The sequence below is a fragment of the Hemiscyllium ocellatum genome, chromosome 21, assembly GCF_020745735.1.
Source record: "Hemiscyllium ocellatum isolate sHemOce1 chromosome 21, sHemOce1.pat.X.cur, whole genome shotgun sequence".
In the NCBI taxonomy this organism is placed as follows: Eukaryota; Metazoa; Chordata; class Chondrichthyes; order Orectolobiformes; family Hemiscylliidae; genus Hemiscyllium; species Hemiscyllium ocellatum.
The window spans coordinates 57,302,842-57,319,835 of record NC_083421.1 but is presented as its reverse complement, the minus strand read 5'-3'; the positions used below and the strand labels follow the sequence as shown (position 1 = coordinate 57,319,835).

Below are 16,994 nucleotides of genomic sequence, written 5' to 3'. Positions count from 1 at the left end.
CAATAGCAGCAGTGTGTACTATCTACAAGGTGCAGTGCAGAAATTCACCAAAGATCCTCAGACAGCACCTTCCAAACCCATCACCACTTCCATCTAGAATGACAAGAGCTGCAGATCACCACCGCCTTCAAGTTTCCCTCCAAGCCACACACCATCCCGATTTGAAAAAATATCCTTCAAAGTTCCTTCACTATCACTGAGTCAAAATCCTGGAACTGCCTCCCTAATAACATTGTGGGACAACCTACAGCAGGTGGACTGCAGCAGTTCAAGAAGGCAGCTCACCCCCACCTTCTCAGGGGGCAATTAAGAATGAGTAATAAATGTTGGCCCAGCCAGTGATGCCCACATTTCACAAATACATTTTTTAAAGTTGCTATATAAACAAAAGTTGCTGTTTTTGCTTCACTTTGCATTTCTTTACTCCCGTGACATTGTGGGAGTAATGGTTACAAAGGAACTGACGGACACAGATCAATAGCAAATCTCCTCTGCTCTGTGTTGTTACATTTTCAACAAAATAATCAGAAATAGCTGTTGTGCCAAGCTGAGATTAGACCTTAATAAAACAGAGCACCTGAACAAAGACGCCAGCATTAACAGACATCGTTAGACACAATAACAGTAGATAATGAATAGCGATCCTCTGACACTAACATGCAGGTTCTGAGTGTCAATCCAGATACTGATGAAGTTTAGTGTCCCATTACCTAAATTATACACATCAGTTGGTACCTAATGTTGGTGGCTGGGGTCTCTCCTGAGACCAGGAGTGCTGGCGAGAGCTTTGAATCACTCCATTTCAGGTAGTCCTACTGGTGTTAAACACGCCTCAGATTGACTTTCTTTGGCATCTAGGTCTTCTGAGGGGTCAGAAATCCAGCCCCCAAAAGGCTGCTACCCAGAGGTGCAGCACTGCCAGTGGGGGGTGGTGGTAGCAGTTTGTACTGCATCCAGGGAGAGCCAAGGGGGAGTGTTTCCAAGCTACAGGTGAGGCCTCTGCATCAGGCACAGTCACTGAACAAGGGATGGAGAGGAGCCTGAGAGAAATCACCACCAGGGTGTGCTTTCTGGGCTTCCACGGTGGCCTCCTACCATCCTACCGGCTCTCCTCTAACCCCAGGGACAGTGGGATCTCTTCACAGACCATTGCCAGATCACCTATGTCACTGGTTAAGGTAACAACTTTCCTAACAGACTTAACCTTAACCCCAACAAACCTAACCTTAAGCTGAACACATAGCAACAACAACAATGAGAGAGAAGGTAAAGAGGGAGGGACACCACAGAATGCACAACAAACACACACACACACACACACACACACCTTGGTGTCCCATCTCTCTCAAAATGGATACAGCTCTTCACTGAGCTGCGATCACCCAGTTGAGGGGCCCAGTTGATGGTGGTCTTTGAGTTTCCTCATACATTGAATATGAATTCAATAAAGATCTGGAATGAAGGGTCTAATGATGACTATAATTCCATTGTCAGAAGAACCCATGTGGTTCATTAATGTCCTTTTTGGGAAGGAAATCTGCCATTCTTACCCAGTCTGACCTACACATGACTCCACACCCACAGCAATGGGCATGGGCAGTAAATGCTAGCCTAGCCAGCAACACCCTCATCCTGTGAATGAATTAAAAATAAACCAGACATCATAGGAAGGGAGCAGGGTGACTGCCCATCTTCCTGATTACATGCTCTCCCTGCAGTCAACGTCATCTCTGGAAGTGAGGGGAGGGGTATTCAATCCCACCCATCGAGTTAGGATACTGTGACTGCTGGAAAATGTTCCCAATTTGAAACCTCCTTTCCGATTCTGTCACTGAAAGAGTTTCCGTAGGGGTTTACATGAGGGTCAGGGATTACATTGGGACCATTGTTGCCTACTCTCATTGTACAAGACTGAATAACTCATTTGTAGAAATCCTCAGTAAAGTCGCAGACATTATGGGATCACTGCTCATCCTAGCTCCCCATCCACATCGAGTAACTGAACTCAATGGTTTGCTTTCCAAACATGGTAAAGATGCATGAAATACATACGATGTGAGGTGCCAGGGTTGGCCTAGGGTGGACAAAGTCATATGTTACACAACGCCAGGTTACAGTTGGACAAGGTTTATTTGAAATCATAAGCTTTCAGAATACTGCCCCTTCGTCAAGTGAAGTCACTGCTGGACTGTGACCTGATGTCTTTAGACTTTAAATTAAACACATAAGCAGCAATATTAACACAGAGATACAAAAGCTAGACACAAAAGCATCACGAAACAGCAAGGAAGATTCGAGTGTCCGAACATGGGATATTGTTGGATCCTTGCTGAGTGAGTGAGTCAGATATCTGAACTGAATCAGCACATGACTGTGCTGAGGAAAAATCTTATTGATGGAAATCAATTGAAAATAAAGATCAAAGTAATGCGCACACCACAGCTACTGTTGTAGACGGAGTGGATAAAAGGAAACGTGTTTCATTGTGTAGCGCTGGGGCTTGTGGTGCTCCCTCAGTGCTGACCCTCCAACAGTGCAGCACTCCCTCAGTGCAGACCCTCCGACAATGCGACGCTGCCTCAGCACTGACCCTGTGACAGTGCGGCGCTCCCTCAGCACATACCCTGCGGCAGTGCGGCGCTCCCTCAGCACATACCCTGCGGCAGTGCGGCGCTCCCTCAGCACTGACCCTGCGGCAGTGCGGCGCTCCCTCAGCACTGACCCTGCGGCAGTGCGGCGCTCCCTCAGCACTGACCCTGCGGCAGTGCGGCGCTCCCTCAGCACTGACCCTGCGGCAGTGCGGCGCTCCCTCAGCACTGACCCTGCGGCAGTGCGGCGCTCCCTCAGCACTGACCCTGCGGCAGTGCCTGCTCCCTCAGCACTGGACCCTCTGATAGTTCCCGCTCCCTCAGCACTGACACTCAGATAGTGCCTGCTCCTTCAGCACTGACCCTGCGACAGTGCCCGCTCCCTCAGCACTGACCCTCTGATAGTGCCCGCTCCCTCAGCGCCAACCATCCGATAGTGCCCACTCCATCAGCATTGACCCTCCGACAGTGCGGCGCTCCCTCAGCACTGACCCTCCGACAGTGCGGCGCTCCCTCAGCACTGACCCTCCGACAGTGCAGCGCTCCCTCAGCACTGACCTTCTGACAGTGCGGCACTCCCTCAGCACTGGAACCTCTGATAGTTCCTGCTCCCTCAGCACTGACCCTCAGATAGTGCCTGCTCCTCCAGCACTGACCCTGCAACAGTGCCTGCTCCTTCAGCACTGACTCTACGACAGTGTGGCGCTCCATCAGCATTGACTCTCCGACAATGCGACACTCCCTCAGAACTGACCCTCTGACAGTGCGGCACTCCCTCAGAACTGACCCTGCGACAGTGCAGCGCTCCCTCAGCACTGACCCTCCAACTGTGCCCGCTCCTCAGCCCTGACCTTCCGACAGTGCCCACTCCCATAGCACTAACCTCCACCCCCGCCCCCGCGACAGTGCGGCACTCCCTCAGCACTGACCCTCCCACAGTGCAGCGCTGCCTCAGCACTGACCCTCCAACAGTGCGGCGCTCCCTCAGCACTGACCCTCCAACAGTGCGACGCTCCCTCAGCACTGACCCTCCGACAGTGCGGTGCTCCATCAGCACTGACCCTCCAACAGTGCAAAACTCCCTCAGAACCGACCCTCCGACAGTGCGGCACTCCCATAGCACTGACCCTCCCACAGTGCCCGCTCCTCAGCACTGACCTTCCGACAGTGCCCACTCCCATAGCACTAACCCCCCCCCCCCTCCCCCCCCGACAGTGCAGCGCTCCCTCAGCACTGACCCTCCGACAGTGCGGCACTCCCATAGCACTGCAGTGACAAGGACAGCCTGAGTTTTGCCCTGAAGTCCCGGGCGAGTGGAGTCTCCCTGAGATTTGGGATTAATTCTGGTCTTTTTGGTCACATTGAGGGGGTGACAGTGAGTAGTGGGCGGGAGGCTGGGGGTTAATGATTAGCCCGAAGTTGAACACAGTGGCAGGAAGAGCCTGAGAAGCCGGAATGGTAATGAAGGGGGTAAGTGGGGAGTGAAGGACTCTGTGTGCAACCTGAGCTCACTCCCAATATCCCCTTCCCCAAAACCAAAGGGCAATGTCAGAACATGCACGCAGTGTAATCCCTGCATTACACTCCAGTATACCTCAGTCTCGGTGTCCAATTGTGGATTTTATCTTTTTCACAAAAATGTAAATATTTATTATTCCAGATTCCCCCAGTACAATTGCTTGTGGACAATAATCGATCCATTGACGCCTGCAGCTGTTTATAAATCCACCCCACCCCCACCTCACCAACAAAATGTTTTAACGTCCGCTTAATCTGCGGGGACATATTTCCACATCATCGAACCCGCGCTGAACTCTCCAATGGTCAGAGTCCCACACTGCCCGCGGCTCCGGGCTGAAACCACAGTGGAAAACCCTTCTCTGGTCCTATCGCCCCCTCCTCCGCCCCCAAACACACAGTAACATACACACACACACACACAGTCTAACACTCACAGAGACTACCAACCGCAGTCGGACGCGCACACACAACTTAACACACACACAGACTGTAACACCCACTGTTAGCCACACAGAGTCTAACATACAGATTGTCTGACTGAATGTTACAGTCTCAGTCTAACACACATATATGGACTATAACTTCCAGAGACTGTAACACGCACAGTCAGACACACACAGTCTAACAAACAGACTGTAACACGCACAGTCTCACACAGCCTAACACACATAAAGACTATAACACCCAGAGATTGTAACACCCACAATCTAATGTACACACACAGGGTAACACACATGACACTCAGTTACACACATGGTGTAACATTCACCTTCACGCAGAGACACATAATGTGGCACTCAGTCACACACAATGCATAACAGTCACACAGACACACAGTGTAACACCCACAGAGTCGAACACCTACAATTATCACAGTATAACACCCAAGCAATTACACACCACAATGTAACACCCAGTCTCACACCCACAGTCACACAGTCTTACACCTACAGTCTTACATCAACGCAGTCCAACATTCAGTCAGACACCCACACAGTCTAAAACCCACAAGCGCACACACTGTGTAACACCTAGTCACACACATACGGGGACACAAAGTGAAACAGACTAACAGCAATAGACACACATGCATATACTGACAAAATAACAGTCACACGGTGACGCAGGCCCAGTGACAGAATAAATCAGACAATAAAAGTGGCAGTGACAAAAAACAGTCACACAGTAACACAGAGTGACATAGTAACATGCAGTGACAGGCACAATGACTGTGACATACAGTAACACAGAGTGACAGGTGCACACTGACAAATGACTCAGTGACAGGCACAGTCGGTCTCACACACGCACAGTGATCTCGCCGCGCGTACAGTAACACTGTGTCCCCATGCAATACACACTGTCACACGGAGCTATGGCGGATGCACCGCCGAATGCGGTGAAATTGTTATTTATGGGAACGCTGCTGGAGCCCGACCCGGAATTTGCCGAAATGCTGCGAGCCAGTGCCGCTGCAGCCGAGGTCAATGAATGAACTGGACTCAGCGAAATCTGTTTGGTAAAAAAACAGCCGATTGTACCCTACCGATTTCATACACCGGTCTCCTGTAAATAATACTGTTAACCTGCACGGGTTGGGCTGTATGCGTGTGTGTATTGGGGGCGGGGGGAGAGAAATGGCATGAAAACAAGATTTGAACCTTCCAACATTTTAAACCAAATACATTGCAGTGGGGGCAGTGACAGGCGTAAGGTTAAATCAGCTGAATTGATGTCAGTGAACTGGTCCTGCCTCTCGACATAATGCTCAGCCAATTTAGACCCGCTGTTTATCTGGTGACATGCACCAAAGATTAGGGCAGGAATCCGCCTCTGAATGCAGTGGATCTGGTGTTTTGTTTAATAAATAACAAATGATAAGAAAATCCTCCTCTGGATTTGCTGTCTTGGCGTTTTGGGGAAGGGAAAAACAACAAATCCAACGGCACCAGCACAGCCATACATTATGGCCATTATTTATGCAACGGGAGAGCAGAGAGAGAGAGAGAGAGACCAAATAAATGCAACGCAGCCACTCACTTTCCGACGAAATTTTCCAGCACAGAGCTTTTGCCGGCGCTCTGGCCCCCTACTACCCCGATCTGGGGCAGGTCCAGGTTGGCATTCTGTCCGATCTGAGTGAAAGCATCCTGCATCCGATTGACCAGGGGGATGAGTTCTTCCATCCCACGGTTGCCCATCTTGACTGGACGGTGAGGTGCTGGGAGCAGCCGCTGCTGCTGCTGGGGTCTGGACCCGGGGATAAAGAGCTGGCAGTCTGGTCTAGAGCGTGCAAAATAAGCTGCACATGGAGCAGGAATAAAACCTCAGGCTGCAGGAGAAGGGGGAGTTGCATTCGCAGGTTAAATGCTATTTTTCTCTCCCCCACCCCCTTTGCAGCCACAGCCGCACACTCTCCGTTCCTTTCGACCCCTCTCTCCCGTTCTCCCCGCTCCGCCTGCACTCCCCACAGCCAGCGATTTAAAGGGAACCAAGAGGCGCTCCCACTGCGCAAGCGCCCCCGCCGCCGGTCCGCGCGGCGCCTACCGGGATCTGTAGTCCACGGCCCCGCGGTGCCTCCTTGTGGGAGGCCCGCCCCGGACTCCAACTCCCAGGACGCCCCGCGCGCCCACCTCCACCGTCTCGCACCAGCGCAAGGGCTGCGCTCCGATTTATTCCAAATGCAACGGGGTTTGCAGCGCAACTGCTGCCCGGGGTTTCTTATTTTTGCAATCCTCGCCTGGTGTCCTCCCCGAACCATTCAGATAAAAATAGGTAGTTGCACGAGAAGAGTGCGGGGGAAAGCTCTCCCCCTGGCTAGTGCTGCAGAGGCGCAAGGGTTACAATGCAGACTGGAACTTGTAGTCGTACCTCGGAGAATTCATTCTGCGTTTCACCAGAGCGTAGCATGCACCAATTTTTGGGAAATAGTGATACATAGAATAATGGGGCTCTTGTGGTGCATTGGCACTACCCCTGCCTCTAATCTAGAAGGCCTGGACGTTCAGGTGCCAATTGCCCCTGAGTTGTGTTATATCAACTATATTTACAGAATACTGAATGGCCTGGACAGAGTGGATGTTGGGAAGATGTTCCCTTTGGTAGGAGGAACGAGGACCTGAGGGCACAGCCTTAGAGTTTAAGGGGAGACCTTTTAGAAGGGAGATGAGGAGAAACCTCTTCATCCAGAGAGTGGGGAATCTATGGAATTCACTGCCACAGAAGGCCGTGGAGGCCAGATCATTGAGTGTATTTAAGACGGAGATAGATAGGTTCTTGATTGTAAAGGGAATCAGTTTGTTATAGGGAGAAAGCGAGGAAAATTGGATTGAGACTTGATGGGATGAATGGCCTAATTTCTATGTCTTATGGTGTTATGGTCTTAACTCCAAATAGCTGAAAATGTGTTGCTGGTTAAAGCACAGCAGGTCAGGCAGCATCCAAGGAATAGGAAATTCGACGTTTCGGGCATAAGCCCTTCATCAGGAACTCCAAATAGGTTGTTTTACTCAAAAAGTAATTGGGGACTCTTGGGTTGCCATGGCAATGTCGCTACCGCTGGCCAGGAGGCTTGGGTTCAAGTCCCACCTGCTCCTACTGCAGAGTTACATAATAATATCTCTGGACAGGTTAGTTAGAAACTATCTAATGCAGTTCAAGCAGAATTAGAATCATTGACGTATCCTCCTCACCAGAAACAAAACACTGCACAAAGAGCTGCAGATGCTGGAAATCTGAAGCAAAAACGGAAAGTGCTGGAGAAACTCTGCAGAACTGGCAGCAGCTTTGGAGAGAAAACAGTCAGTGTTTCAAGTCCTCTATGACTTTCCTTGAGTACCAAAATATTTAGATGTGAAATGTTAACTCTGATCTTCTCTCCACAGTCACTATCAGACCTGCTGAGTTTCTGCAACGCTTTCCATTGTTATAAATTATTCTGTGTTTTTAGAATATCAATTATGGGATTTGAATCTGCTGGCATTTGTTGCACGTGGTGAGGTTCCTTCTTGAACGTTCCTGCCCATGCAGCTACATCCATAATACCGTTAGGGAGGGCGTACTGGAATATTTCCATAGCCTGGAACTCTCTCCCTAACAGAATTGTGGATTTACGTACCTCACATCAGTTCAAGAAGGCAGCTTACCAACACCTTCTCCAAGGGCAATTAGGACCTAGTAATAAATACTGGCCTAGTCAGTGATTGTGAGAGTGACACTGAAGGAGAGGCAATGTATTTCCAAGTCAGCATGGTGTGGATTTGGAAGGAAACATGCAGGTGATAGTATTCCTCTGTATGTGCTGCCCTTGTCCTTCTGGGTGGTAGAGGTCATAGATTTGGAACTTGGTATCAAAGGAGCCTTGGTGAGTTTCTGCATTGGAATGGTACAGTATGCTGCCAGCGTGCGTCAGTGGTGAAGAGAATGAATTTGGAACAAGGTGGATGAGGTGCCCATCACATGGGTTGCTTCAGGCTGGAGGGGTTTCTTGCCTGTTGTTGGAGCTGCACTCATCTAAGCAAATGGGGAGTATTCCATCACCCTCCTGATTTAATTGTGCCATATAGAATCATAGAATCCCTACAGTGTAAAAACAGTCCATTCGGCCCAACAAGTCCACACCTACCCTCCGAAGAGTATCCCCACCCAGAGATATTCCCCTACCCCTATTACTCTACATTGTCCCCTGACTAATGCACCTCACCTACACATCCCTGAACACTCTGGGCAATTTAGCATGGCAAAAGTGAGGACTGCAGATGCTGAAGATTAGAGTCAAGATTAGAGTGGTGCTGGAAATGCACAGCAGGTCAGGCAGCATCCGAGGAGCAGGAAAAATTGACATTTCAGGCAGGAGCTCTTCGGGAACTTAGCGTTAGCTTAGCTTAGCAATTTAGCATGGCCAACTCACCTGCACATCTTTGGACTATGGGAGGAAACCAGTACACCCGGAGGAAACTCAAGCAGACACAGGGAGAACATGCAAACTCCACACAGTCTCCCAAGGTTGGAATTGAATCCAGGTCCCTGGTGCTGTGACGCAGCAATGCTAACCACTGTGCCAACCTATAGATGGTGGAGTCAGGGGTGGAGTGGGTTACTTGCTGCAGGATTTCCAGCCTCTAAACTTTCTGCTGTAGCCACAGTTTTATCTGGCTGGTCACGTTAATCAATGTAATGCCATTCAATGTCTATGGAAATGGTTAGATTCATTCTTGCTTGAGGATATTGATTGTCTGGTGCAAATGCTACTTGCCACTTGTCAGCCCACGCTGGAATGGTGTGAGGTTATGTACTTTGGTAGGTATAATAAGGCATAGATTATTTTCTAAAGAGGGAGCATCTTCAGAAATCTGAAACACACAGAGATTTAGGAGTTCTAGACCAGGATTCTGTTAAGGTTAACATGCAGGTTCAGTTGGCTGTTAGGAAGGCAAATGCATTCATTTCAAGAAGGTTAGAAAACAAGAGCAGAGATGTACTGCTGAGATTGTATAAGGCTCTGGTCAGACTGCATTTAGAATAATGTGAACAGCTTTGGGCCCCATATCTGAGAAAGGATGTGCTGGCCTTGGAGGGGGTCCGGAGGAGGTTCGCAACAGTGATCCCAGGGATGAAAGGCTTGTCAGTTGAGGAGCGGTTGAGGACTCTGGGTCTGTACTCAACAGATGGAGGGGGAGGACTTTGTCGAAACTTACAGAATACCAAGAAGCCTGGATAGAGTGGACGCAGAGAAGATGTTTCCACTAGTAGGAGAGACTAGGCCCCCAGGGCACAGCCTCAGAGTGAAGGGATGATCCTTTAGAACTGAGATGAGGAGGAATTTTTTCAGCCAGAGGGTGGGGAATCTGTGGAGAGATTAATTACTGCAGAAGGTGGCAGTGTGGAGGAACAGAGGGATCTGAGTGTTCAAGTACATAGATCCCTCAAAGTTGCCACCCAAGTGGATAGGGTTGTTAAGAAAGCATATGGTGTTTTGGCTTTCATTAACAGGGGATAGAGTTTAAGAGCCGCGAGGTTTTGTTACAGCTCTACAAGACCCTGGTGAGACCACACTTGGAATATTGTGTCCAGTCCTGGTCGCCCTACTATAGGAAAGATACAGAGGCTTTGGAGAGGGTGCAAAGAAGGTTTACCAGGATGCTGCCTGGATTGGAGGGCATGCATTATGAAGAGAGATTGACTAAGCTCAGACTTTTCTCTCTGGAGAGAAGGAGGAAGAGAGGAGACCTGATCGAGGTGTACAAGGTAATGAGAGGCATGGATAGAGTCAACAGCCAGAGTCTTTTCCCCAGGGCAGGATTGACTGGTACGAGGGGTCATAGTTTTAAGATATTAGGAGGAAGGTATAAAGGGGACGTCAGAGGTAGGTTCTTTACGCCGAGAGTTGTGAATGCATGGAATGCGTTGCCAGCGGTGATGGAGGAAGCAGAGTCATTAGGGACATTTAAGTGACTGCTGGACATGCACATGGATAGCAGTGAGTTGAGGGGTATGTAGGTTAGGATATTTTATTTTACATTAGGATTAACCCTTGGCACAACATCGTGGGCCAAATGGCCTATTCTGTGCTGTACTTTTCTATGTTCTATGTCTAAGGTGTGGAGCCCAGTCATTGAGTGTATTTAAGACAGAGATGGATACATTCTGGATTAATAAGCAGATCAAGGCCTATGGGGAGAAAGCAGGAGAATATGGCTGAGAAATATATCAACTATGATCAAATGGCACATGCTATCTCGATGGGCTGAATGGCCTAATGCTGCTGCTATATTTTATAGTCTTACAGAATGTATGCTCCAGTTGTTATGCTAGACAATTAAAGGCTTATAATCCTTGGAAGGATGTTATTAAATTGGAGAGGGTTCAGAAAAGATTCAACATGATGTTGCTGGGAAGGGAGGGTTTGCGTTATAAGGAGAGGCTAGATAGGCTGGGACTATTTTCACCGGAGTAGGAGGTTGAGGGGTGACCTTTTAGAGGTTTATAAAATCATGTATGGCATAGATAAGGTAAACAGTGAAGGTCTTTTCCCGAGGGTACATGAGTTCAAAACTAGGGGGCATTTTTTAAGGTGAGAGGAGAAAGAGTTAAAAGGGACCTAAGGGGCAACGTTTTCACACAGAGAGTGGTTTCTGAGTGGAATGGGGTGGCACGGTGGCTCAGTAGTTAGCATTCCTGCCTCACAACACCAGGGACCTGGGTTAGATTCCACCCTCAGGTGACTCTCTGTGTGGAGTTTGCACATTCTCCCCGTGCCTGTGTGGGTTTCCTCCGAGTGCTCCGGTTTCCTCCCACAGTCTAATAATGTGCAGGTTAGCGTGGATTGGCTGTGCTAAATTGCCCATAGTGTTCAGGGATGTATAGGATAGGTGGGCTAGCTATGGGAAGTTCCTGATGAAGGGCTTATGCCTGAAACGTCGGTTCTCCTGCTCCTCGGATGCTGCCTGACCCGCTGTGCTTTTCCAGCAACACACTCTCGAACTCTGACCTCCAGTATCTGCAGTCCTCATTTTCACCATGGGAAATGCAAGGTTACGGGAATGGAGTTGGGAATAGGTGGGATGCTCTTTGGAGGTTTGGTGTGGAGTATATTGAAAATAGTGTGATGAAGCTACAGCAGAACAAGGGTTACATTTACAACTGCTATTGCAAAAAGCTGACCTGAGTTGAGAGAGAGGAGATTGGTTCCAAGCAGATATGGAAGTATATGCCAAACAGACTGTTGCCTAAGTCTTATGTGTAGGGTGTAGGGAATAGTTTGCATAAACTTACTGGAGTATATGATGGGAAGATATTGCGGAATGGATTGATGAAGGTACCGATCGTTATTTGCAGTTACGGGAAGATCAAGTTACAAATATGATCAAAGCTGTTGCTGCAGATTTCTCACCTTGCCACCTAGACTACATATAAGAAGAAGTAAAGATGGATATTTGAAAAGATGGCAAAGTCGTTTCTTATTTCTTAGGAACCCTACAATTGGTGTGGACTTGATGGGCTGAATGGCCTGCTGAAGGAATTCTTTCAATGAACTGCCAAAGGAAGTGATAGATGCAGGTACAGTTACAGCATTTAAAAGACACGTGGACAGATACATGATAAAATACAGAAGCCTGAACCCACGCACCAGCAGGTTCAGGAACAGCTTCTTCACAGCCACTATTAGACTGATGAATAGACTCTCGAGGGTCAAATAATGCTGACCTCACTCATGCTGACCTCACCGAGTGTACGCCCTGTGCAATGTAACCTGTATGCCCCTGACTTAGTCTTTTCAATCTGTACATCCTTGCTTACTATGATCTGTACTGCTTGTAAACAAAGCTTTTCACACTGTACCTCTGTATACATTACATAAAACAACCAGTCAATAGGAAATGTTTAGAGAGATATGGGCCAAACGCAGGCAAGTGGGATGAAGTTTAGTTTAGGAAACTGAGTCGGCATGGACACGTTGGGCCGAAGGGTCTGTTTCTGTGCTGTATGACTATGCTCAGGACCAGAGACATCTTTACTGCAAAAGATGTGCCATCTGTTACAATTAAACTGAATAAGAGAGACTGGGTCAGAAAACTGAATGTAGGATATGTGTTTGGATGTCCGAGTGTGTCAAATCACTTGTTTTATGCCATCCACACTGCTAACGTGTATCATTCCTCCAGGGTTCTTGTGTTCAGTGGTATTGTCCCTGTCTCTGGGCCAGGTTTGAATCCCATCTGCTCCGGAGGTGTTTAATAACATCTCGGAACAAGTTCATCAGAAATCATCAATATCATTCCCTCAGCATCATTAGGCTAAAACCCTGGAACTTTCTACAGAACAGAACCCTCACCACACAGACAGGTTAGGGATATGTACCAGTTATTGATCTGCCACTGAAACTTATAGCCGTGTAATCAATTGTAGATTTTTTTCAGTATTTATAAGTTGTATTTAATTTTCATAATCACAGTACAATAGAGGGATTCTCACAACGTACATAAGGAACAGCAGAGGGCAAAAACCAAGGTGGGAGCAACATTGGAGGTTTATCATAGCTTGTACTCAATAAATGTTGTCCACTCACATCACGCTCGGGTCAGCATTCAAGGAATCAGCAACAGGAGGAGACCATTCAGCCCCTCATGTCTGTGCCAGTTCATTGGAAAAAAACTTTTCAAATAGTTCCACTCTCTGCTTTGTGCCCACAGGCCGGTCATGTCTTTTCCCTTCCAATATTGGTTCAATTCCCATCTGGAAGGTGTGGTTGGATCTGCCTGCACTGCCCTTTCCATGGTACCTTCCAGATGGTGACAACGCACTGCATCAGGTAAACGTTGGCCCCTGGTTCTTTCTCTGGCCGCCTTCAGTCTGGATCCTGCAGCCACCAACATTCCAGCCAGTGGGCACAGGTAGCCCTTGTTTACACTGTCTCACAGCCAGTCCATGCTGAAAACAGGGAAGGTGGCAGAAAGGACTGTGCATCAACTTGAATACGGTGCTGGATTTCATTGGGCGATTTCACCAAAAAGCTGCTAAACTGGAAACACGACTCGCAGAAATGCAACTTGCTGCTGCTGCTTTTGGAGCCTGGTGAAGGAACGAAGCTCCAAAAGCTAGTGTGCTTCAAATTAAACCTTTTGGACTATAACCTGGTGTTGCGTGATTTTTAACTTTGCTAAAAGTGTGTTGCTGGAAAAGCGCACCAGGTCAGGCAGCGTCCAAGGAGCAGGAGAGTCGACATTTTGGGCATGAGCCCTTCTTCAGGAAGCATCTGCAGTCCTCACTTTCTCCTAGATGATTTTTAACTTTGTACACCCCAGCCCAACACCGACATCTCCAAACCATGACTGCTGTCCTAGGTGTTAGAGATGACAGAAGGTGTTGTCTTCAGTTCCTAGATTGTGCTGAGACAGCAATCAGCCGAGGTTCCCAGAGCAACCCAGAGAAAGCAGCCCAGCCTCTGGCTCCACTTCCTTCTGTCTGAAACTAGCTCCCAACTCCTGCTTAACCAAAGTGTTTCAGACCCTGACAGCACTCTGACTGAAAAAAAATATTCTAATGTCCTTGAATCCTTAAAGTGTGGAAACAGGCCCTTCAGCCCATCAAGTCCACACCAACCCTCTGAAGAGGGACCCACCCAGAACCACTTCCCTACATTTATCCCTGACCAATGCACCTCAACAACACATCCCTGAACACTATGAGCAATTTAGCATGGCTAATCCACCTAACCAGCACACCTTTGGACAGTGGGAGGAAACCAGAGCACTCAGAGGAAACCTCTGCAGACAGAGGGAGAAAGTGCAAACTCCACACAGACAGTCACCTGAGGCTGGAATCGAACCTGGGTCCCTGGTGCCAAGAGGCAGCAGTGCTAACCACTGAGCCACCGTGCCACCCCAATCTTCCCCTCCTCCAGCTCTTTGTTGATGGTGATCTCCTTTGATCAACTCCATCATCTCAAAGCTTCTTCACTTGGTTAATGCTCTGTGTTCAGCGCTAACTTTCCCAAACCTTTCCTTGGTTATTTAAGGTGCTGCCAAACTCACTCTGTCTCCCGTCCAAGGCTTTAATTGCTTCTTGTGGTGTGGCATCTACAATGCTAGAGGAAATGCAGCAGCTAATTCACTGCAGCATTGTGTTAATGGCCAGACAGATGTTCACTGTGGGATAAATATGGGCCAGGACCCTGGGGTAATAACTGTCCAGCTCTTCTCTAACATAGTGCTAAGGGGTCTTTTTCATCCACTGACACAGCCTATATTTAATGCCTCCTGTGACAGGCAGCACCAATGCAGCATCCTCTTGGCCTAGATATCTGGCGCCCAACTGAGACTTGAACCCACCTTCCTGCTGAGTTCAAAGCAAAATTGCTGTTACCAAAGCTGTACCAGATAGCATGCTAATGACAGCTTTCAAATCACATTTAGCAGGTTATATTTCAGTTGAAAGTGCTTGTTACTGACAAAAGGAAAATCAAACCCTATTTATTTGTCATTCATTGCCCACATTACCACTCAGAGAGTGGTCAGGGCGTGGAATGCTCTGCCTGCCAATGTAGTTAACTCAGCCACATTAGGGAGATTTAAACAAAACTTGGATAAGCACATGCATGATGATGTGATAGTGTAGTTGGATGGGCTTAGATTAGTTCACAGGTCAGTGCAACATCAAGGGCTGAATGATTAGATTAGATTACTTACAATGTGGAAACAGGTCCTTTGGCCCAACAAGTCCACACCGACCTGCCAAAGAGCAACCCACCCAGACCCATTCCCCTACATTTACCCCTTCACCTAACACTACAGGCAATTTAGCACGGCCAATTCACCTAACCTGCACATCGTTGGATTGTGGGAAGAAACCGGAGCACCCGGAGGAAACCCACACAGACACGGGGAGAACGTGCAAACTCCACACAGACAGGTGCCTGAGGTAGGAATTGAACCCAGGTCTCTGGTGCTGTGAGGCAGCAGTGCTAACCACTGTGCCACCGTGTATCAGTAGCAGTTTAAAACTAAGCCCTGAATTCTGAGTTGTGCTGAAGGATAGATTTGATTTTTAATGTTATACGCCTGTTCCAAAGGGCCTGTTCTGTGCTGTATTTTTCTATGTTCTATGTTTTATCTCTGGTTGTTCTAGAGAAGGTGGTGAGTCAGAGCTGAAAATGTGTTGCTGGAAAAGCGCAGCAGGTCAGGCAGCATCCAAGGAACAGGAAATTCGACGTTTCGGGCATAAGCCCTTCATCAGGAATTCTTCATAAGCCCTTCTTCGGGCTTATGCCCGAAACGTCGATTCTCCTGCTCCTTGGATGCTGCCTGACCTGCTGCGCTTTTCCAGCAACACATTTTCAGCTCTGATCTCCAGCATCTGCAGACCTCACTTTCTCCTTGAAGGTGGTGAGTCACACAAGTAGGCCATTCAGCCCACCTACCTTGCCTTGTCGTTCAATATGATCAGAGTTGATTGAAGAATTCAATGTCTGTTACTCAGCCCATCTCCAAAGTCCTGTACACCATCGATAAAAATAGAAATGTATCAATCTCTACCTTAAACATATTCAAAATCTCAGCCTCCACAGCCCTCTGTGGTAAGGAATCCCAAAACTTCCCGGCAATCTTGAGTAAAATAATTCCCGGGATATAGAGACATCCACAGTGTTGTTACAAAGGGATGATGTGGAGGTGCCGGTGTTGGACGGGGTGGGCAAAGTTAAACATCACACAACACCCCAGGTTATAATCCAACAGGTTTATTTGGAAGCACTAGCTTTCAGAGCACTGCTCCTTTATCGGGTAACGAGTGGGGTGTTAATAAAGGAATGGTTCTGTATTGGTCAATTGTCGAATGCTTTTTGTAACATTTTACTGAACCTGAATTGGGTGGGAGATAGCCGGAACCTCTCTAGGAAGAGTAATGGGTGACACAGTGTTTCAGTGGTTAGCACTGCTGCCTCACAGCGCCAGGAACCCAGGTTTGATTCCAAGCCTTGGGTGACTGTCTGTGTGGGGTTTGCACATTCTCCCCGTGTCTGTGTGGGTTTCCTCTGGGTGCTCCGGTTTCCTCACACAGTCCAAAGATGTGCAGGTTGGCTGGATTGGCTCTGGACATAGTGTCCAGGGATGTGCAGGCTAGGAGGATTTGCGATGGGTAATGGAGATAAGAGGCATGGGTAGTGGAGCTAGATTGGATGTTGTTCAGAGCGATAATGTGGACTCAAGGAGCTGAACGGCCTGTTTCACACTGCAGGGATTCTGTGTAATTGTAGCTGCTGTGGTCTGAGACCATTGTGTTTCTTCATACAAGGAGCTGGGAATTCTGTTACCCTGCCTTCATCATTAAAGGGTTTAAGTGCCTTCTACAAACCTTGTTGATACTTGTCTTCCAACACCAGAGGGATCG

The 16,994-nt window shown here is 48.2% G+C and overlaps 1 protein-coding gene across 1 annotated transcript in view; it reads right to left on the bottom strand.

Annotated features, from left to right (window-relative positions):
- The window catches only part of dnm1a (dynamin 1a), a 217,303-nt gene extending 210,988 nt beyond the window's left edge, over window positions 1-6,315 (bottom strand). Inside the window, exon 1 of the mRNA XM_060841532.1 lies at window positions 6,150-6,315. Coding sequence (XP_060697515.1) covers window positions 6,150-6,310 — 161 coding nt within the window. The 5' untranslated portion in view covers window positions 6,311-6,315. The remainder of the gene's footprint in view (window positions 1-6,149) is intronic.
- Between the last annotated feature and the right edge of the window lie 10,679 nt (window positions 6,316-16,994).